Source organism: Carcharhinus amblyrhynchos, chromosome 17, assembly GCF_965287045.1.
Source record: "Carcharhinus amblyrhynchos chromosome 17, sCarAmb.v2.hapA, whole genome shotgun sequence".
Lineage (NCBI taxonomy): Eukaryota > Metazoa > Chordata > Chondrichthyes > Carcharhiniformes > Carcharhinidae > Carcharhinus > Carcharhinus amblyrhynchos.
Window position 1 is genome coordinate 27,411,862 of NC_137340.1, and position 24,110 is coordinate 27,435,971.

A 24,110-nucleotide genomic window follows, 5' to 3' on the forward strand; every position below is an offset into this window, starting at 1 on the left:
CTCCACAGAATGTCAGGAACCTAATTTAGCATCTTATTAGCAAGTCCTCCTGCTGGGACACCCCCCACCCCCCCGAATATTCATTGAGCACTGGCGTGACATCAGTCCAGCGGAATTTACAACACCTTTATCAAAACAAGAGCCTGGCGATCTCACCTCCATCGCCTTCCAGAATGCCAATTGCAAAGGGGGCACCAGAGATCTCAAACAGTGACGAGATGGACTACAGGAATGAGATAGAGAATTTGGTGAACTGGTGCAACGACAATAATCTCTCCCTCAATGTCAACAAAACGAAGGAAATTGTCATTGACTTCAGGAAGCGTAAAGGAGAACATCAAGGGAGATGAAGTAAAAAGGTTTGAGAGCTTAAAATCTTTGGGTGTCCAGATCACCAACAACCTGTCCATGTCCCCCATGCTGACACCATTGTTAAGACAGCCCATCAACACCTCTACTTTCTCAGAAGACTAAGGAGATTTGGCATGTCAGCTATGACTCTCACCAACTTTTACACATGCACCATAGAAAGCATTCTTTCTGATTGTATCACAGTTTAGTATGGCTCTTGCTCTGTCCAAGACCACAAGAAACTACAAAAGGTTATGAATGTAGCCCAATCCATCAAGCAAACCAGCCTCCCGTAAGTAGAGTCTGTATATACTTTTCCACTGCCTCGGCAAAGCAGCCAGCATAATTAAGGACCCCATGCACCCCGGACATGCTCTCTTCCATCTTCCATTGGAAAAACATACAAAAGCCTGAGGACATGTACCAACTGATACTTCCCTGCAGCCGTCAGACTTTTGAATGGGACTTAACTTACATTAAGTTGATCTTTCTCTACATCCTATGACTGTAACACTATATTCTGCACTATCTCCTTTCCGTCTCTATGAATGGTATGCTCTGTCTGTATAGCACGCAAGAAACAATACTTTTCACTGTATGCATGTGACAATAAATCAAATTAAAAGAGGATGCAGGGGATCCAGATGTGCAACTGGGAGGCTGGGCCCACTGATCTTCTGGGAGCAGAACCACAGGTGGCAAAGCCTCAGAGGAGACACTACTGGCCATGGGTCTACCACCACTGAACTTCCTATCTCCAGATGTCAGAAGTCCAGTGCTGGAGAAGACTGAATATGTCCTGGGAAACGGTGGACCCACTGAGCCAGGTGATGTAAGGGTGACACCACATGGACTGGGAGATCACTCATTGCCTGTGGCCCTGAAAGTCACTGTTGCTCTGATCTTTTCAGCTCCTTTCAGGGCTGCATTGCTGAGCTGTGCGGCATCTCCCTGTCAGATGTGCACAAATGCATAAGGGAGAAGTTAAAGTTTATTTATTAGTCACAAGTAGGCTTACATTCACGGACATCACATTTGCACTAATTAAGAAGGCCCACATGTACATCGACTTGAGCCAGGCCAGGTGAACCAAAATGCCAGGGGCATGGGCTTTGCCCACATAGCAGGCATGCCCCAGGTGCAGGGTGTCATCGACTGCACCATGTGACTGTGTGATCTCCCAGGCGGCATGGAGTGCCAGTTGCAAACCACAAGGGATACCACTCCCTCAACGTCCAGATCTGCAATGCTCATCTTTCAGGTAGTGTCCATTTCCTGGGGAGCATCCATGATCGTTACTGCTTGGGTTGCTCGCAGATCCCAGCCATTTTTGAGGGTGAACAGTGGCTGAAGGGATGGCTCTTTGGGACAAAGGATATTCACTCAGGAGGTGGCTGATGATGCCAGTGCAAAGGCCCCAAGCACCCACTGAGACTCACTCCAATGAGACTGATGTGTCAGTGTACGCGCTGGTGGAGCAAGCAGCAGAATTGCTGAAGGTGCGGTTCCAGTGCCTGGACCGTTTGGGGCAGCCCTCCAATACAGCCCCCAGAGTACAGCCAATCACTCATCATGGTGATTGGCTGCACTGTGCACACGCTAACGCGGAGACACACGAGCAGTTGGACCAGGGAGAGATGGAGGAGTGCCAGATTTCCCCATGACAAGGAGGATGTCGAGGAGGGCGGCGAGGGGTGACCCGCAGTGGAGGATGAGGAAGGACCTCTGGTGATGGCCAGGACATGCACGGGTACAGGGCAAGGAATGCCCTCAGTTTGGCAACGACCAGAACTAGGGTGAGAAGACCTCTCCCAGCATGGGGGTCTTATATCTGTTCATTACCATGGTGCCTACGAGAGGTGATCCTGATGGTGATGACATTCATGGGCTGGGTGTTAAAGCAATGGGCTGGATGCTGCAGGAGAGCAAATGATGATGACTTGCAGTGAGGACAGAGAAGTGGTCCTCTTATCCTCTATGAAATGTCTGACTGCTGTTGACAGAGGCTTGAACGTGGCCTGCCAATGAATAGGGTGATCTAGGGCCACAGAGTGGCTGAATGACACATCTCAGCTGCTAATGCCTTCTCCAAGGTCAAGGGACCTGGTGTTGTTTTCCACCTACTGACAGGTGCACAGACTCTCACACATTTTCAGCCCTTGGCATCCTCATAACTGGAGAATACTGGCAGATATGAGAGGACTGAGCACTGATGTTGGTATGGCGGGGGTGGGGTGAACCTTCCATGGATGGGAGATTGAGTGGGAGAGTTTGGAGGGCCTGTGCCAGGCATGGCACGGCTTTGCTGGATTGTCAGTGTGGGAGAGACATTGCTCTGCCATTCTCACTCTGCACAGGGATGAAGTGCCAAGTTTATCCAGGGGTTAGTGGAACATGGCACCATAACATGATATTGTGGAGGATCTGTATGGGTGAAGGAAGTGAGGAGGCAGACTTACCCTGGCTGCACAATGAAGGTCACTCATCTGCATAGAATCCCTACAGTGCAGAAGAAGGCCATTCAGTCCATTGAGTTTGCACCAACCACAATCCCATCCAGTCCCTATTCCCACAACTTGTTTACCCTTCTAACCCCCTGATATTAAGAGGCAATTTTTCATGGCCAGTCAATCTAATCTGCACATCTTTGGCAGGAAACCGGAGCACCCTGAGGAAACCCTTGCAGACATGGGGAGAATGTGCAAGCTCCATACAGGCAGTGACTCGAGGCCGGGAATTGATCACAAGTCCCTAGAGCTGTGAGGCAGCAATGCTAGCCACTGTGCCATCTTGTCACCCCACTTTTGGCCCTGTAGCTCTGTCCTCTTATGGAGCAAGCTGACACTCTCTCTGTTGTGACCATAGCCTCCCTGGCAGGGTTGGTGACCTTGCTTGCTGGCCATCTGGCTGATCACGCATAGAGGATGCCATGCCTCCATTTGACACCATCCAGAAGTTTGAAACATGGTGCTGCCTTCCTGGCAGCTTTGCCCTGACTGGACAGGAACAAGAGCTGGGGAGGCATTTAAAAGGAGCTGATTGCAGAGGTTAGGTTTTCCTGAGTTGAGCAAATCAGAGGCAAAAGCACAGTGTGAACCACTTGGGAAAATTAATTGTTCAGGAGGCTGAATATTCGGTGAGTTTTCCCATTGGCACAGGTTGAATTCTTCCCAGTTTTGTTCTGCCCAGTGTCCCTAAAGCAAAAAGGTTCAAAGAGGCATTCTCTTAAACTGTGAAAATGTTGTTTTCTTGTTATGAGACTTCTTACTATGCCCACCCCAGTCCAGTGCTGGCAACTCCACATCAAATTGCTGATTTATTATACATCGACACCTGGACATTCCAGTAAGGGAGATTGGCCATTCATACATTTAGAGCATAGTCACATCTGAGCAAGATTGTGTGAATGCTACTGCACCAGTAAACTAGAGGCCTACCCTAATAATCTAGAGCACGTGAGTTCAAACTCTACCATGGCAGGCTGAGAACTTGGACCGAATTAGAAATAAAAATACCACTGTTAGAGAAGAAGCGGCTAAGAAACCCATCTGGTTCATCAATCTCCTTTAGAGAACGCAAACAAATGCCCTCAAGGTTCTGGCCTCCTTGTAACTTAAGTCATACATTCAGACCATTGCCCTCTGAAGGTTCATCACCACCACTTTCTCAAGGCAACTGGGAATGTGGCATTGCCTGCAGCTTCCACACACCAAGCATCAATAAAAGACGAGTTTGGTACCCAGAGGAATCTTTACTCCAAGCTGAACAAAAGCCATTTGAGAGTAATTCCATTTCCATGTCTTTACCAAGTCTCTTTCTCATACAAATACTCCAATACTCGAGAAATCTGATTTTTTTTTTGTTTTGCACCCAGGAGGGATCAATAGTAGGAAGGTGTGAAAACAGATATGAACTAATCATTAAAAGCAGCTGATTTGATGCAGCACCCACTGAGCATTGCAAGTTTAGTTAATGCAGATGCGTGCTCAGTAAATGGCAAAGTACTGCCGGCATGTAGCAAAGTGAATCATCGTCCATGGCATACAATTATTCATTAGCTTCTCAGCGGATGGCTTTTCAGTGTTGTGCTGTCGCCTCTGCAGAAACATTTGCAAAGACAAACATTCTTAATGAAAAAGCTGACTGGGGCAGAACTGGTGCGGATAGAGGACTTGATTAAAGTGACAGGATTTCCTTATTTTGTCTGGCCCAATATTTATCTTGCATTCAAATTTTTGTTTAAAATTTGGGCTTGTGGAATTATGAAGTGTGCAACATTGCCCCAGGGAATTAGCTCTTACAGATGTAAAAACCCTGTGCCTGCCATTCCTTCAGTCCCTGCTAATGTATTATGCTCTATACGTTGTTCTGCTGATTGCCTCTCTGTGCTGGTTTAATGTAGAGCAGGGTTACATCGCAGCCCATCTGTGCACCAATATGGCAAATTCATAACTGATGGTATTCCTATCGTAGAACATATAGCATGTCTGGTTGGTTTTACATTGCTACGAAGTCACCCACAAGAGTTCAGTACTGTGTGCAATCAATGCATTTGTTTTATTTGCGATCCTTTAATGATGGCAGTTTGTCTTTTGGTCACGGAATTTTATTTTTGGTTGTTTGATAGTCCCAATAAGTCAAAGTCCCAGAAGACCGTCACATGTACATTTGGCCAACTGTTAAATGCAGTCAATTAATTAGCACAGCAAAAATTCCCAGCACATATCTGAGATGTATCTTGGCAGGGTCTGACACAGCAGACATGGTGGATGCCTCTGTTGGACATTTTTAAATTAACATTAACAAGTATTGACAGATTGAAAATAAATCACACTAATCTACTACCTGATCCTTAAGTTTATTTTTAACAGCAGGGTCTTAGGTTTAGGTGGATCTGGCATGTTAATGATCTGTGGCTACTTTGTTGCTATGCCCATGTACTTATTTTAAGTAAGATATGCAATTGTCATTCTCATTCAATGTGTATGTTTTCTCCACTTACTTTTCAATCATTAATTACCTCAGCTCACCTCATGAATTCTCCTTTCAACTGCGAAAGCATCCAAATGAACTGCAACCCCTTCTAAACAAACATTAAAGTTGTTCCATGGATCATGTGAACATCCAAATTAGAAGTAGGAGAAGGCCACTCAATGCTTTAAGCCTGCTCTGTCATTCAATAAGATCATGGCTGATCTGATTTAACCTCTACAACACGTCCCTGCCCATCCCCAATATCCTTTCACCCCTTTGTTAATCAAGAATCTATCTAGCTCTTCCTTAAAAATATTCGAAGACTCTATTTCCACTGCCTTTAGAGGAAGAGAGTTCCAAAGACTTTCAGCCCTCTGTGAGGAAATAAAATTCTCCTCATCTCCGTCTTAAATGAGCCACCCCTTACTTTTAAGAAGTGACCTCCAGTTCTAGATTCTCCCACAATGGGAAATATTGGGCGGCACAGTGGTTAGCACTGCTGCCTCACAATGCCAGAGACCCGGGTTCAATTCTGGCCTTGGGTCACTATTTGTGTGGCGTTTTCACATTCTCCCCACGTCTGCATGGGTTTCCTCCGGGTGCTCTGGTTTCCTCCCACAGTCCAAAGATGTGCGGGATAGGTTGATTGGCCACGCTAAATTGACTCTTAGTGTCAGAGAGATTAGCAGGGTAAACATGTGGGGTTAGTGGTGTAGACTCGAAGGGCCTATTGACCTTCTTCTGCACTGTGGATTCTGTGATCCTCTCCACACTCACCCTGTCAATATTCCGCAGGATTTTAAAGGTTTTGATCAATTTGCCCCTTCTAAATTCAACTGGATATAAGTCAACTGTCCAACCATTCACCAAAAGACAACCCGCCCATTCCTGTTATTCACCCAGTAAACCTTCTCTGAATTGCTTCTAATGCAGTTACGTCTTTCCATAATTAAGGAGACCAATAATGTATACAATACTCCTCATTTGGTTTCACCATTGCCCTGTAGAACCTCCCTACGTTTATTGTGAAGGGCACTGAATACAAATGATAATGTTCTATTAACTTTCCTAATTACTTGCTATGCCTGTATGTTGGCCTTTTGTGATTCATGTACTGGGACACCCAGATCCCTCTGCACCTCAGAATTCTGCAATCTCTCACCATTTAGGTAATAAGCTTCAGTTTTATTCTTCCTGTTAAAATGAATAATTTCACTTTCACCCACATTATATTGCAATTTGCCAGATTTTCACCCACAACTGTAACCTATCTCTGTCCCTTTGCAGCCTCCTTACATCCTGTTTACAATTTACTTTCCCACCCATCTTTGTGTCATCAGCAAATTTAGCAACCATATGCTCAATCCTTTCATCCAAATAATTTATGCAAATTGTACAGCACTGATTCCTGTAGCACACCACTCATCACAACCTGCCAACTCTCTGGACTTTAAGAATGGTGAGCGAGTGTTGGGGGAATGGGCTAGGGAAGGAAGTGGTCCCAGAGTTCCAACTCCTAGGGAGGAAGGCAACCCCAACTCCAAGGCAGTCTTCACATTGAGGTGCCCCCCCCCCACCCCCCCCCGCAACCTTTTCCACCTGAGATAGGGAAAACACCTTTGTCAGTTTCTCACCCTACACACACCCACTGCTGTCAACCTAAAAATTGAGTGTAGGCGGGAGAGTGGTGAAAGGGTGGGATTCCTGCCCGAGGCCCTGCCTATCCAGCTGTGAAATTGGGTTTGGGTGGGACGATTACTGGGGGAAATCCCATCCATTCAACTTTACATTCTCCACCTGCCTCTGAAACTGCCTTGGGGGAGTGTAAAATTCTGTACTATGTTTCCTGTTAGCCAGCCAATCCTCTATCCATGCCAACATGTTACCCCCATACCACGAGCCTTTTATTGTCCACAATAATCTTTGATGTGACATCTTATCAAATGCTGCTGGAAATCTAAGTACACTACATCCACCAATTTCCCTTTGTCCACAGCACATGTGAATCTCTCAAAGAACTCCAATAAATTAGTTAAACATGATTTCCCTTTCACAAAACCATGTTGACCCTGCCTGATTGTCTTGAATTTTTCCAAGTGTCCTGCTTTAACTTCTTTAATAATGCCTTCCAACATTTTCCCGATGACAGATGTTAGGCTACTTGGCCTGTAGTTTTCTGCTTTCTGTCTCCTTCTTTGTATAATATACATTTGCTATTTTCCAGTGTAATGGAATGTTCTGCGAATCTAGGAAATTTTGAGAAATTAAGACTATCGCAATCAGAGGTATAGTCATAATGGGAGAATGCAAATGTAATGTTAGCTTTTTTTTTCCAGATATGAAATGTCCCATCCATTAATCTGGCTGAGAACAGATATAATCTGTCATTTCTGTGGTTAGTGGATTTGAGTGTTCACCACCTCTGGGACTCTTAACCGCTTACAACAGAACATCTTAACTGCTGGCCAATGTTTGAACTTCTGTTAGTAATTCCTTTTAAAGTAATACTTTTTGTCAGCGTGTCTACCTTGGTCTGTGCCAGTTGTGGCTCTGTTTTCCTTATTGTTACATCCTGCAGGAAACATCTACATTTTCCTCAGTTGTGTTCATTGATTCATTTAGATTTGCTACTATTTGGGTGTGCAGCTGTCAAACTCTAGGCCACTGTACGTAAGCAGGGTTTAATTTCCACAACAGAGAATCATAGAAATTTCCATCAGTGGCAATAGTCCAGGAAAAAAGAACTAGACAGAGTCAGATATTCTGGATCAAATGCCAGCAATCCTGACTGTTCCATTAGTTTCTGGCTATTGAACTGGCGGTCTGGCTGAAATGGAAAGAGACATTTTAATTCAGCAAAGCTGTAAGTATATTATTCAAATTAACAATTAATGGTAATTTAACCCCTGCATATTTGTCCACATTTTGATACTTTCTTGACCATGTATGATTGTTTCTATTGTCAGTAGGATTGGGCTCGTCTCACATTAATTCTTCTTGAGGTACTTGGAACAATCCTTTTTCTTAGTAAAGCAATGTGTCTTCCACTCTCTACAATATATCGATCCTGATATTTTCTCACTGTTCAGCCAAAGCATTTTGTCAAAGAAAATAAATACTGCACCAATTAAACAGACTCTGACATCTTAATTAATAGGTCTTTTAAATGTATATTATTCCTTTATCTTCATTAACACTAACTTACTAGGTTTAATTTGTACTCCCACGGTATAGTGCCATGCAATTTACAATTTTTAAAATTTATTTCGAAAACATTACTTCCATGATCTTTCAGATAATAATTTCCGTATGTTATTTGTGATGTAGCCCCATCTTAGATTATCTTTTGTGATCAATGAGAGGTTTACCAGCTTAACGTCTTGATGGCCTCCAGTGTGACAGTTAAGCATTTTTCTAACAAGTACAGCATAGTTAGTAGTACTCAGTTGGTATCGACAGTAAATTAGGGAAGCAATCTTACCCAGTGAAGTTAATAGGTTTAGGTGTTTTGCTGTAATGCTAAGTGACGGGCTGGAAACACCAGGGTCAATGCTGATATTGCCAGCTGATCATTTGACTGAGCCTTTATGGTTTCTCTTAATTGCCCTTTGTCGACACAAAGAAACCATTTGCTCAGCAGTTTTAATGTTTAGTTAAATGTGTCTGATGCTAACCTTCGTGCGGAGTGAGATGATGGAACTTCAGCAGGGGCTGTCATGCACACAACATTGTCAGCACTATTCAGGCCTCACAGTGTTGTGGCATATCTGCTTTGTCAGGAATGTGGCACCAATGCAGCTGCACATTACGTGATGGGTTGCGCCGATGACAACTCAGCACTGGGTCTTGAACCCAAATTGCATATTGTCGAATGGTCAGTTAGTGACAACTGTCATGAGAGGAGATGTGAGGGTTCAGAGGGGTGTGAAGCAGGGTTCCTTTAGGGTCAGAGTGGATCTGAGTTGTACCTGGCAATGGGAGGCTGGAACAGAGATGGGTCATTGGTAGGTCATTAACGACAAAATAAAAGCATCAACATATTTTGTAAATGGTTATAAAACAAAATATAATAATGATCACCACTGACAAGAGAGCTGAACTCACATTTGTAAATGGGTGAACATTGTGGTTATTTTTCAATTTAAAAATGAATCTATTGATCACGTCAACTTAGCTAACCAGTGCTTTGCTCACCATGTCCGTTTGTGCCCTAGTAGAGTGAATTCTGTCCCTTTTGTTTCTTCCCTGGAGTGTGTTGACCTCTGCTGTGCTCTTAAATGCTGCAAATTCCAGATTACGTTCTGGCAATTTTCCCTTGTGAGATGATGAGAGGATTTACGTCTTATAGTAATGATGTGCACTGAATCTTCACTCAGCATGATTTAGGTTGCTAAATTTGACTTTGCATATAGAATAAATACCATGGATACGTCACTAAATCAATAGGGCACAGGAGCATTGCCACCGTTTTGACTGAAAGATCCTTTTAGTTCTAATTCTTTGCTTATTCAGTTTAAAATTTCTATTTTGTCAACATTCCCACTCGCATGCAATTTGTTTGCAGCTGTATTCGCTGGATTAGTATCTCATCAAGATGGATTTGAATTGTGCTGACAGTCAGGGATTTTCAGGAGGGTTTTTTTCCCTTTCCAATTTCTCCGCGCCCCCCCCCTCACCCCCAACAACCAGACAACACAGAGGTCTTCCACTTATAAATACACTTCCTTAAAAAATCCAAAAAACCACTTAGATAATTTTGCAGCAAATTGCTCAGTGGTCCGATCAAGCACATGAGTAATGTACGGTCTCCGAATGAGCTTGATTGATGTCACAAAGAGCAAAGGCTTTACTGGTTTAATTTAGTACTTAATCCCTGCGCCCTGCCATACCGGTTGCCCACACAAGCAGTGTCCCAAACAAGAAAGGATAAATGTGTGGATTAAAGGAAGCTACCCTTTCCATCTGCAAGCAGACACACAAAGAGGACCTTTCATTCAGTCGTTGTGAAATGAGAATTGATAACAAGGTGCGTTGTGTTTTGTTTCTACTGATGTTTCTCTGGATTAATAATTCAGGCAGTACTTTGTAATAGAAACCTCCAGTTGCTTAGTTCTGCAGTCCCTGTGGGGGCTCAGGTGAAACCAACCTGCTTTGTTTCATGTTTTTGTAACCAGAGGTCCCGCCTCTTTAACTAAGCTGAAGTCATTTTATTCCAATGCCTGTCCCTAGCAAGCATACAACTGTTGGCCGCTCTCAGAGCTGGGACTCTAGTGGATGGTACGAAGACAACTGGGACAACGACAGTGTTTACGAGTACCAGAGGCCTCCCAGAAGAAACTCATTGAACTACTGTGGAGAAATTGTTGGCGACAACCCACACTGCGTCAGAGGGCACGGCAACAACTTTGCAGAGGGAAATGAACATAATTACGAATGTTACGTTTACCCAGACTCAGGGATTGACCAAGGTTACCCCCGTCGGTATGATCGCAGACCTGTGAGGAAAAGCTCTGTGCCAGAATTCTCCCACTCCTACGAGAAGCAGGCCGCAATGTCTGGACGTAGCTCTGTGCCTCCTCAGGATTACTATCCGGAGCCTGCTATGGGTATTAGGCCCTCTGAAGAGTCCCGGTTTTATAGGGATCATATGCTTAATAGATCACCACAGAATTATGGGATGTCCGGAGGAAGGATCTCATGGGACCACTCACAAGGAAGACATCCTCCCCGACCTGAGGTAAACCGTATGTACCATGATCCTTCTGGTAAGCTGATTCTCGATGGACAGAAAATACGTAGTCGTGATCCTTCTCCTGCTAGGTATGCTGCTGAAACATCTCTCCCTCGTTACGGAGCAGAGCCACCGTCTCTCACTAATAAGCAAATGTACAGTGACGCCACTGGTCGGCCACTGGATTCCACAGGTGCTCGACAAGTTGCCCCGACATGTTTAGTTGTGGATCCTGCCACCGGATCTCGATGTGAGAACGCTTTGGATAGAATGATGTCTCCTGGCACTTTGAGCCATGCTCCGAGACAAGGAATGGCAACAAGAATGATGCCTGACTACAGCGCACACAGAGATGGTTTGATTTCAAAGCCACTGTATGATGGTTATGACAACGCGATGGCAGCGCGTGGCCATCTCGCTGCAGGAATTCCTGGGCATGAGAGCAAGTCTGAATTTCTGGCACTGTTGCGTTCAGAGGGTTTATCTGAAAGCACAATTGCTGCCTTACTGCAACAAGGTTTCGATTCAACAAACTTCCTCGCCATGTTAGAAGAAAACGATATTAAGACTGTTGCTCCGAATCTGAGTCAGGCCCGGCTGCTGTTGAGGCTTGTCCAGAGTTGCAAAGCGGACCTGCAGTTACGGCAGGAGCTGCAGAACACCAGTGCTCGTACGAGGACGCGTTCAAACAGCTTCAGCCACAGAAGTGAACTAATGCGTAATGACTATGGAGTCCAGCCAGGAGTGGTCTCCACAATGGATAGTTCTGCTGTTCAGCAACTACCAATGGCATTGCAACCAATGTCACCCAGGCTTCCTGAAGTGAACCGCCGCCCATCTAGTGCCCCATCCCAACATCTCCTAGAAACTGCTACTTATGGTTCTCCTGGGCCTGGGAGACTAGGGACTCATTTTCCAAGCTTCTCAGGCTACAGTAATCCCATCGGGCTTCAGAATCTGCGATCAGGGCCTAGCTATACTTCTCAGTCCGGGATAGCAATGAATGCCATGCCAGCCGCTCCAAATCCAGGCCCCAAAACTGCCTACAATACCACCTATACTGTACCCATAGAACTAATGACAAGGGAGCGCAGCATGGCTCATTCTCCGTTACACAGCCCTCACTGTAGTCCTCAGATTCTTCGGAAACCAGGAGGACAAATGGAATCTACACTGGTACCTACAAGCTCAGCTTACAGATCGGCAAATACCGCCAACCAGAAAGTGACCAGACGTACAGGACCACCAATCATTGTCTCCACAATGGCGTCACCTGAACCAAGTAATGCATTTTTTACATTTTAACTCTTGTGTATAATATGTGTGCATGAGGGTACTATTTGAACGGCCTTAACTACAATTGTCCCTTGTGAACAGACTCTAAAAATGCCCCATAGAGGTTGGCTGCAACCACTCTTTGCACTTTATAAACTTGTATTGTATTATTTTTGCTCTGCTGTTTTTGGTACACAACATTTTTAATTATTAATGGATTGAAAATCTCTTTGCATTCTGATGTCTAAACTCCCAATTATCTGAAATGTTTTCCCTGGAGATGCTTAGTTGATCAAAGATATTATGCAGATCATAGTAGCATTAAGTTGGTTGCCTTACCGTTAATTAATTTGCTTGTAACCAGGACACGAGAAAGGAACGTTGTTCTAGTCACAATATTATTGGATCTGTGTGGAATTAGTGATCATCCTAATTACAAGGGTTTTTTTGTACAATATAGATTTATATTCTATATGACGACTCTGTCGTACCTAAAGACTGCTATTGTCTTTTGATACCTGTCATTCTGTACAAGACAGGCAATAGAACGCCAATAGTACTGCTCGTATTCTTTTATTGTGTAATCTACGAAATTACTATGTTGTAGTTATAGATCCCTATGCTTCAGAATTGCAGAATGACAGAAGGGAGTTAATGTAACGATCAGTGATAAAGTCAACATTTAGAAAAATCCTTAATTAGAAAGGATTGAAAGTTGTGTTTCAAATTGTATTTTTGAATAAAATGCATAATAAAAAGATATATTCAGTGCAGTATGAACAAAAATAATGAATAGGGACATCAAACAGAACAGTAATACATTTAATCCTCTCTCTCTCAGCTATTTTTATGCACTGGTTAATGGACTTGTGTTAAATTCCTGCCAGGTCTGTCTTAATCCAGGGGTAACAATGGTGATAAAATAGCACAGGTAGGAATTGAACTCCGAAGTGTTAACCAGTGAACTAAAACTGCCAAATAGAGACAAGTAATCTGTGTAAGCATATCAATTTCTGTTTTGTGTGCAGTTATTTGGAAGTCGTCATCAAAGATGTTAATCAGAACACCAAATTTATACCATTTCAGGTTAAAGTGTTAAATAAGCAATATGGCAAGTAATTGATTCTAGGTAAGCTAATTGAAGTGAAAGAGTTTGACTCCCTGATCTAATATATAGATACAGTCCATTTTAACTATTTTGTCAATTGAAAATGAACATCAAAACAGTCAACTCCAATACAGCTGACACTATTTAGATCTGAAATAAAGGTAGAGTCGCCAGAGTCCCAGATAACTACAGGCTGCTCTCTCTTTTGATGGGGAGAGCTGACTGGTGGCGATTTAACCTGAGGATTACCACACCTCAGACAAGGGGCAAGGTTGAGAAGGCAGGGCCTTAATGAATAACCTCAGCCGGTACAGGAAGTGAACCGTACTGTTGGCCTCACTCTGCATCACTAACCAGCCGTCCAGCCAACTGAGCTAAATCCACTGAAAAGTGGCAGCGAACTAGCTGTCGCTGCCAATCATGCTTTGAAGAGTTAGCTGGTTGTTACTCTGTCCAGGGCTGAAACTTCCTGCCAGAGGTGTTCTCCATTTGGAGAATTGGAATTCAAATAAAGAAATGGTATCAAACACAAATGTGAACACCATATAATACTGCACAAGCACGTCCTGGCATTATGGATCACACCTCCTTATAGAATCCCTACAGTACAGAAGGAGGCCATTCCGCCCATCAAGTCTGCACCAACTACAATCCCACCCAGGCACTATTCCTGTAACCCCACATTTACCCTGCTGATCTCCCTGACACTAGGGTCAATTTAGCATGGCCAATCAACCTAATCTCATCATCTTTGGACTTGCGTTATTACCAAAATAATAGCTGGTATTCTCTGATCTTGCCCGTGGCTGGAACTATCTGGTTTCACGGCTGTGAAAGGAGATTTGGTTGAGCGCCAAATTCTTCATTCTTGCTGGCAGAGATGGTGGGGCAGACAAGGCTGGAGAACCCTGGCCAATATTTTTGTGACTGTGCAGCAGTTTTCTGAGCTTCAGTTTCCCACAATTATTCCACTTAGTTCCATACAAATGCTTCCCAAAATAATCTTAGACATAATTGAGTGTACTTCCAGCCACACCCTTATGAGTATCCAATATGCAATTTTTAAGTTACTGTATTACAGTTTCCTGTTCAGCAAAAGCAGATTACATCTCCATAATTATGAAGTGACGGAATTGCAATACCTAAACCTTTCAGATGAATATTATCTAGTAAGTAAACTGACACTTGGTAGTGATACTGACACTTTGGCATAAACCCAGAACTTTTATTATTTCCATCATTATAGGTAGTTTTTTAAAACAGGAATGCAATTCAGAGGACAGAAACGATTTCAAGGATGTAATACAAGTTTTTTTTTCATAAACTCTATTTCGACTGATTTTTCATAAAACTAGAAGCAATGACACAGTGGCACAGTGGTTAGCACAGCTGCCGCAGCGCAAGGGATCCTGGTTCAGTTTCACTTGGGTCATTGTCTGTGTGGAGTCTGCACATTCTCCCCATATCTGTGTGGGTTTCCTCTGGATGCTCTGGTTTCCTCCCACAGTCCAAAGATGTGCAGGTTAGGTGGATTGGTCGTGGTGAATGCACTGGGTTACAGGGATAGGCCTGGGTAAAATGCATTTTTTGGCAAGTCAGTGCAGTGGAGTGAATGGCCCCCTTCTGCACTGTAGGAGTTGTAATGATATTGGTTAACTATGGTAACAGATAGCTGGAGAATTCACATCAACAGGCAAATCCATAGCATAAAGGGCACTTCAGGATTGAGACTTGAATAAAATGGCAGTCAGGAATTACACAGTATCATCCAGTGTCCTCGTATGAGATTGAGGACCAAGAAGGATGTTGAATTGTGCTGGAACTAATAAAACTGCTGACTTTTGGAAGCGGCAGTGTGTATTCCTATCACTGCAGCTTTCCAGCCTATACGCATGGAGAGAGAAGTTGTATTGATCTAGGAAAAGCTTTACTTACAAAATATTCCCTTTTGATGTCACAGGTTGATTGACTTACATTTCTTTTGATCTCCTGATTCCATATTGCATAGAATTTAGATCTTTGCAGCTATCAGCTCACAGAGCTAAAACTTGATGATGATTCTCTTTTAATCTTGGAAGTATGTATGAACGTGTCAGTAAGACCTTCCAAATGACTCTCTGGGGCGGCATGGTGGCAGAGTGGTTAGCACTGCTGCCTCACAGAGCCAGGAACCCGAGTTCGATTCCAAGGTCAGGTCACTGTCTGTGTGGAGTTTGCACATTCTCCCACTGTCTGTGTGGGTTTCCTCTGGGTGCTCTGGTTTTCTCCCACAGTCTAAAAGATGTGCTTGTTAGGTGCATTGACCCAAACAGGCGCCAGAGTGTGGCGATTAGGAGAATTTCACACTAACTTCATTGCAGTGTTAATGTAAGCTTTACTTGTGACTAACAAATAAACTTTAACTTTATAACATTGGGTCTAATTAAAAAGATGGACCACAGCTGATCGGGAATCATTTAGCAAATGCACTCATGGTAGTCAATCTCAAAGCTGAAAAATAGTTATAAACCAATTGGATTCCTCCCATTATGTTAATTTCGAGCAATAAGGTATTTTCAGTGTGTTCTGGTAATGAAAAAGAATTGTTATTTTGGGGTGTACTTGATAAATAAGTCATAAATATACATGACTGCATCATCAATTCATATCAATCATTTTGAATGGATATATAGATAAGTTTGTCTAACTTTTTTTGAAGTTATCAAAAACTATTTTCTATGCCATTTAGCATTATGAAAATTACTTAAGAAATAAGGAAGATGCGGAATTATCTGGTTGTGTCAGCTTTTTTTTGGGAGTAGACATAGGGCAGAATTTTCCTGTCCTGCCCGCCGCGGGAATTGTAGTGGACGGGACATGGACCGTGCAAAGGTCCATTGAACTTGGGTGGGATTTTCCAGTCTCGGGGCAAACGTGGCTGGAAAATCCCACCCATGAAGTTGCTTTACTTCATTGGAGCTTACTCGAGTAATTGGACAGCATTTTATTTTGTCTCTTCATAGTCTTCCTTCCAAAATGGATTATTTCATACTTCTCTGTCTTGAACTTCATCTGCCACTTACCTGCCAGTTCACCAACATGAACTTTATCACAGTTGACAATGTTTCCAATCTTCATGTTGCACACAAATTTTGAAATTTTGTCCTGAACAAGTCTAGATCATTAATGTATATCAGGGTCCCAACACTGAAACTCCATTATAAACCTTCCACCAATCTGAAAAGCAGCCATAAACAACTTTCTGTTTCCAGTAACTCGGCCAATTTCTTGTCCAAGTGCTACTTTCCCGTTTATTCTACGAGGTAGAACTTAACTTACAAGTCTGTTGTGTGGCACGAATCAGATACCTGTTGAAAATCCATATATACCTCATCGACAACGTTGCCTTTATTAGCTTTCACTGTTAGCCCCTCAATAAAAACTCCAAGTTTGTTCAACGTGCTTTTCTCTTAATTAATCCATGCCGGCTTTTGAAAATGATCTTGCACTTATCTAAGTGACCATTGATTTTGCCCCGATCTATAGTTTGCAAAACTTCCCCACTGCTAAAGTCAGACTGATTAGTCTGTAGTTGCCGGCTTTATCTTTTCACCCCTTTTGAACAAGGGTGGAACATTCACAATTCTCCAGTCCCCAGCGCCACCCCAGTGTCTAAGGAGCACAGGAAGATTATTACTAATACTCTGCTGTTTCTACTCCCATTTCCCTCATTACCTTTGGATGCATCTCATCTGGTCCTGGTGTCTTATCAGCTTTAAGTAAGGATAGCCCTTCCAACAACACCACCTCAATTGTAAATTCTTACAGTGCACCAATTGCTTCTTCTCTCACCTCAGTCTGGATAACATCTTCTTCCTTTGTAAAGACAGGTGCAAAGTACTCATGTAATATCTCAGCTATTTCTCTTGCCTGTACGTTCAAGTCACCTTTTTTGTTAATCCCCAATTGGACCTACTTTTTGTTTTAGCTACCTATTGTTATTTCTATGCTTGTAGAAAACCTTGGGATTCCCTTTATGTTAGCTGCCAGTCTCTTTTCACGCTGTCTCCTTGCTTTTCCCACTAGTTTTGTCACTTCCCTTCTGGTCCTTCTATACTCAGCCTGATTCTCCATTGTATTTTCTACCTGACATCTGTCATACACGCACATCTTCTTTTGATCTTCACTTCTATCTCTCTCGTCATCCAGGGAGCTCTGGATTTATGTATTCTCCCTTTCTCCTTCAAGGGAACATACCTCGTCATTGCCTGGATTACTTATTCTTTGAAGGGGCACATTGTTCAGCCGCTGTCTTTTCAGCCAACATTTGATTCCAACTCACTCAACTTAGATGCATTTTCATCCCATTGAAGTTGGCTTTTCCTGAATTAATTATTCCTGCTCTGGACTGTTCCTTGTCCTTTTCCATGGCCAACCTAAACAATATGATACATTGATCATTGGGTCAAACATCAGCAGGAAAGCATGTAGGAGACACTCAGTCCATCTCATTCCCCAGAGTTAGGTCCAACAATGCCTGCCCTCTCGCTGGAATAGAAAAATACTGTTGCAGAAAATTATCTGAACACACTCCAGGAATTCTCGCCCCTCTTGATCCTTTGCATATTCCTATCCCAGTCTATATTTGGATAATTGAGGTCCCTCATTATGATTTCTGTATAATTCTTGCACCTCTTTGTAATTATTTTACAAATTTATTTCTCAACATTGTTATGGTTCAGGTTAGAAACTCCACAGTGTTTTTTGAAGCCTGCTTGGATCATATATTTTGCACTTTGAATTTGGCTAGGATAGGCATGATATGTTTCACCTCAGGTATGATTTGAATGACCTGCTAGGAAGCTTTTATCAAAGTTTATTTAAGAATATAGTTAACATGTATGGAAAGAAAATTAGCAATAACATTAATCAATTATAAACAAAACAATCAAGAAAATGTATAACCCTTAACAAATATATCTAAAATGTTCCAATCAAACAAAAGCTTCCCATAGACAAAAACCCTGGGACTGGAACTGAGTCCTTTGGTGCTGTTCTCTTGAGGCAAACACAGACATACTTGGAGTCAGAACAGCTTCCCAGAACACCAGGGAGAGACTCTGGTTAAGCCACCAACAGCAGATTCTCTATTCCAGGAAGATGTGAAGCCTTGCTTACAACTAACCAGTAGAATTTCCAAAACCAGGGAGAGAGAGAGAAAGACACTTCTTTTGAGCTTGATGTCCCTTCTGAAACTGTTTCGCCAGGCAAAACAGAAAATGAAACTTTAAATTTCCCAGGAAGGAAAAAACTGTCCAGAACCCATGACCTGCCAACCAAACCTCCTCCTGACAATGCAGGGTCATAAAAGAGCCCAAAGTGAAAATAAACAAACCTCATTTAAGCCAATTAAGGAGCAATGAAAGGGCTTCTTCAGCCAACCCGGCAACAATGACATAAGCTGAGGCTGGGAGAGCTGCAGAGAAAAGGATTTTTAAAAAATTCTTAAAGATACACTAATGTCACAAAATCCCTTTCACTAGTTGGTGGTCTATGTGTGGTCTATATGCTACACTTGTCAGTGTTATTTTTAATTCCTTCCCTCCAGCCAGAGAGATTCCACCCTTGACCCCTCTGAAGCATCCTCTCCAATACTGTAAAGTCAGTTTTAATCAATAGTGCCACACCATACCAAACCCCTCATTCCTGTCTGTCTTCAACATCTAACACCAAATCCTATCCTTTATTGAGCCAGCTCTCTTATAGCAATATCACAATTCCATTTGTCAACTTGTACCTGTAGTTCATCAATCTTATTAACCACTCTCTATGTATTCGCATACATGCAGATTAACCCTGATTTAGGCTTTTTTACATTCCCCTCTACTGTGACTGCATCTAATAACTTACTAGAACTTACTCTAATTCTATCAAACACTCCAATTACTGTGTTTACCTTGATACTATTCTGTGATACATCCTCCTTATCAGTTCACACTTCTTTACTGTTCTCGAGGTCCTGCTTTTTTAATTCCCTTCCTAATTCTCTCAAATCTACTTTCAGTACCTCATCCCCTTTGATACCTATGTCATTGGTTCCAATGTGGACCATAAACTCTGACTCTGTACCTGCCCCCAAAAGAATGTCCTCCTGCTGCTGCTCTGTTACCTCTTGACCCTGGCACCAGGGAGGCAACATGCCATTCTGCAGTCACATCTACTGATGTCTAGCCTGTCTACTCCCCTAACTGTGGAATCCGCACCACTATAATTCTTCCACTCTTTCCCCCTCCCCTCCTATGCAGCTGAGACAGCTGTGTTGCCACAAGCCTGGTTCTTGCTACATTGTCCTGAGGAACCATCTCATTGACCAATCTCCAAAATGGAAAAGTGGTTAGAGAGCAAGAAAGCCACTGGGGATTTCTGCATTTCCTCTTTGCCTATGTACTTCATAACTGAGTTGTGACCACCTCTCTAAATGTACCATCCACAAAATCCTCAGCCTTGTAGATGCCCACCAGGGACTCCAGCCATCACTTGAGTTCTGCAACCCGGAGCTCATCTTTCTGCAGTTGGTGACACTTCCTGCAGGTGAGGTCTTTGAAGGCACGTTGCGCCTGCATGATTTCCCACATCCTGCAGAATGCATATTCCACATGGCTGAGCTGTGCTGACATACCTTGAACTTTTTGTAAAGCGTTTACTACAGAATGGTATACATAACCTACCTGTCACTTACCAATCGTCCCCTCTGCTGAGTCTGGAAGTGCCTATAATTACCAACTAACCAACTTACAAGCTTCTGGGATGTCAATTTTAGATTTTATCTGTGCAGTCCTGGCTCCCTCTCTGTCTGAACTCTACGCTGCTCTAAGCGCTCTCTCCCTCTGAGCTCCCACTGCTTTATGAGCTTGCGCTCTCTCTCTCTCTCCTGCAACTCTCGCTAAATTATGAGCTGTCTTTCTCTGCTGCTTTGTGGGCTCTCTAACTTGAATTCCCACTGCTTTATGGCATCTCTCTCCTTCAAGCACCCATTGCTTTGTGAGCTGTCCCCCTCTCTCTCTCTAAACTCTCGCTATTTTATGTGCTCTCTTTCTCTCTGAACTCCCACTGTTTTGTGCGCTTCTCTCTCTCTCTCCTCCCCCCCAGACTTCTGCTATTTAACGGGCTCGTGAGGTCTGCCAGCCTTGGTGTCTGTGCCTGCTTCAGGCATACTTTCAGAGGTGATGGTCCCGACTGCAGCCCTTCCCCTGCACCCACAGTGAAAAAATTGTGAATGGGCATCGCCGGCCAGGAAGTGAGAAATGTCCTGAGTCACGATTCCCACCTGGAGGACGCAAATCCAGGTTTACTCTCTGAGTTTGTTTCAGCCCCCGCTATATGATTTTACCTTCAGTTTCGACGTTTGAGCCAAATGTCCTCAATAACTCAATGGGTTTCTTACTGCTGTTCGATCCAAAGTGGGAAATAAATTGCAAAGCCCAAGGATAGGGAAGAACAACTGTGAAATTGACTGTGGAAGTTAAACAGAGTTAATTATCTCTGAAGGATGGAAGGTAATCCAGCAAGGTATTTTTTTAAGAGCACTTTGGCAGTGCTTGCAATGTCCATATGTTGTTTTATGTTAATGAGAGAACTTTCCAACTCACCTCCCAGTTGAATTAGTGTGCTGTGAAGAATCAGTTTGTTGCACTCTGTAAATGTACTCTGAGCAATTACTTCAGCTGGGTCAGAAAATCAGTTTGTGTTTACAAGCCGAAACATTTGCAATGTAACATGTGAAAACGCCAATATTTCTGAGTTGTGATCGCTGCTGGCAGCTGGTTCCATTGGTAGAATGAAGTGCATTGACGATTCCATTACTGTCAATCTTTGAACAATGTTTTTAAAGTAAAAGTGTATTTATGAGTCACAAGTATGTCTTACATGATCACTGCAATGAAGCTATTATGAAATTCCCCCAGTCACCTATTCAGGTCAATGCACCTAACCAGCACATCGTTCAGGCTGTAGGAGGAAACCGGAGCACCCGAAGGAAACCCATGTAGACACGGGGAGAACGTGCAGACTCCTCACAGACAGTGACCTAAGCCAAGAATCAAACCCAGGTCCCTGGCACTGAGAGGCAGAAATGCTAACCACTGTGCCTCCGTCAGGGGTCTCTTGCCATTGACGACTGTATGATTTAATCAGCCAAATAGTAATAGCCAGGTGGGTCCCCCGCACCGCTGTTAAAACTTCAGGGAGGAAGTGTGCTGGCAGGTCCCACATGCAACCTGCCCATTGGACTCGCTCTCAACCTTGAAGGCAGTGAGGCAACCTTTAGCAGTTGGCCAGTGGGCAGCGAGTGGAAAAATTTGTGCCCTGGGATCGCAATATCAGGCAGCCTGGCTGGTGCAGATAAGTGGGGAGCTGATGGTCTAGTGGTATTATCACTAGACTGTTAATCTAAAAATTCAACTAATGTTCTGGGGACCTGGGTTCGAATCCTGGCACCGCAAATTGTGGATTTTGAATTCAATAAAAAAAATCTGGAATTAAGAATGTATTGGTGACCATGGAGCCATTGTTGATTGTCAGAAAAAGCCATCTGGTTCACTGATGTCCTTTAGGGAATGAAATCTGCCATTGTTACCCGGTCTGGCCTACATTGACTCCAGAACCACAGCATCGTGGTTGACTCTCAATTGCCCTCAGACAACTACGGATGGGCAATAAATGCTGGCCAGCCAGCAACACCCATGTCCCATGAATTTTTTAACCTTTCAGTTTCTACTGGCTAAAGTTGACCCCAATATTTCTTGCAAAAACAAAATCTCTCTTCTCTTACCTCAAACCCTCGTTTATGCTTAGAGACTTATTTGGAGATTGAATTGACCTTCGATTGCATTATTGATATCTGTTGTGGATAACTGTGCTTTAGCTGAATTAAATTAAATGAGTCATTTAGAACAATCGGAGAGCACCTACTATCAAAGTTCATGTTCATGTGTCCAGTAGTTCATTTATTTTATTTTAATTTTATCCACAAAGTCCTGATTCCTGAGCTGACTTCAGTATCGAACGTTCCTGGCAGTTTGCATCAATGGAACCATTTGTCCTTGGGCTCCTATCAACTTAGCAATCAAACTGGTTGGGAGTGACCATGAATGCACTAACCCTTTGTGTATGCCAGGAAGTCACCTGCTGTACATTCTCCAGTTGATGGAGCAAATCCCCTTATCTGAAGGGTGGAGGCTTTAAAGAACCAAAATGTTTGAGAAAAATTAACTGAAACTTTTATAATGTGATTTATGAAACTCCATAATATAATAAGCTATAAAAAGTTTCCTAGGAGGGTCGAGCCTTTGTTTTGAGGGTGTTTTCTTTCAACTTCCTGATGAATTGTAAAACCAAGTAATGTTGAACTCGTAGTTATGGTATAGGAGGAAGATTTCATTCTCAAGTTCAGACTCTGCTTGTTGCCATCGTTTTCATCTCATTTCCTGGCTGTTTCAAATTTCCAGTTCTGTCTCCTCTCCCCAACCCCCACCCCGCCATCCCCATCGATCTGTTTATCTTTGATCTGATAGTAGAATCATTTCCTGTCCCTTGACATAGACTCATTGTGGATATGCGTTTTATATTGTTGTCTTCTGCTAAAACAGCAGCAAAAAGCATGGTGGCAAGGGCAGCACACTGGCACGGTGATTAGCACTGCTGCCTCACACTGCCAAGGATCCGGGTTTGATTCCTGGCTTGGGTCACTGTCTATGCAGAGTCTGCATATTCTCTCCATGTTTGTATGGGTTCCCTCCAGGTGCTCCGGTTTTCTCCCATAGTCCGAAGACAAGCTGGTTAGGTTCATTGACCATGCTAAATTCTCCCTCAGTGTACCCAAACAGGCGCTGGAGTGTGGCAACTAGGGGATTTTCACAATAACTTCAGTGCAGTGTTGACGTAAACCTACTTGTGTCTCTAATAAATAAACTTAAAGCAAGAATTTCCCAGTCATGGAGAACTTAATCAGAACCACAATAAAAATGTTGTAATTATGAGTTCCATCAAGAAGGAATATAGGCATATGAGGACTCTGGGTCTATACTCAATGGAGTTTAAAAGGATGAAAGGGGGGGATCTCATTGAAACTTATAGAATACTGAAAGACGTGGAGAGAGTGGACATGGGGAACATGTTTCCATTCATAGGAGAGACAACCCTTTAGAACTGAGATGAGGAGGGATTTCTTCAGCCAAAGATTGGTGAATCTATGGAATTCTTTGCCACAGAAGACTGTGGAAGCCATTGAATGTATTTAAAACAGAGATAATTCTTGAATGGTAAGAGGATCAATGCTTATGGGCAAAAAGCGGGAGAATGGGGTTGAGAAACGTATCAGTCACGATTGTATGGCAGAGCCAACCCAATGGGCTGAATGGTCTAATTCTGCTTTTATATCTTACCGTCTTAAGATCTTAGGAAGAGGAGGAGGCCATTTGATTTCTCAAGACAGTTCCACTCATACAGATCATGGGTGACCTGTACCTCCACTCTATATGCCCAGACTTATTTTATATCGCATAATACCCTTAACATTCAACATAAGATAGAGTATTGCTTTGACTAGTCTCAACAACTTTTTGGGGACGTTTCAAATCTCCACCGCTCTATGGCGTCAGGAAGCACTTCTTCACAAGCTCTTGAATAGCCTAG

At 43.1% G+C, this 24,110-nt stretch overlaps 1 protein-coding gene across 6 annotated transcripts in view; it reads left to right on the forward strand.

Moving 5' to 3' along the window:
- ctbp2a (C-terminal binding protein 2a) overlaps positions 1-24,110 on the forward strand; it is a 316,236-nt gene that overhangs the window by 161,889 nt on the left and 130,237 nt on the right. Inside the window, exon 1 of one of the 6 annotated variants that reach the window (XM_080205654.1) lies at positions 10,227-12,338. The exons of 4 other annotated variants lie outside the window; for them this stretch is intronic. In XM_080205654.1, the coding sequence (XP_080061780.1) occupies positions 10,541-12,338 (1,798 nt within the window). In that variant the 5' untranslated portion in view covers positions 10,227-10,540. Of the gene's footprint in view, positions 1-10,226; positions 12,339-24,110 lie in introns of those variants that run through there. One more of the 6 variants, XM_080205653.1, reaches the window with a different exon arrangement.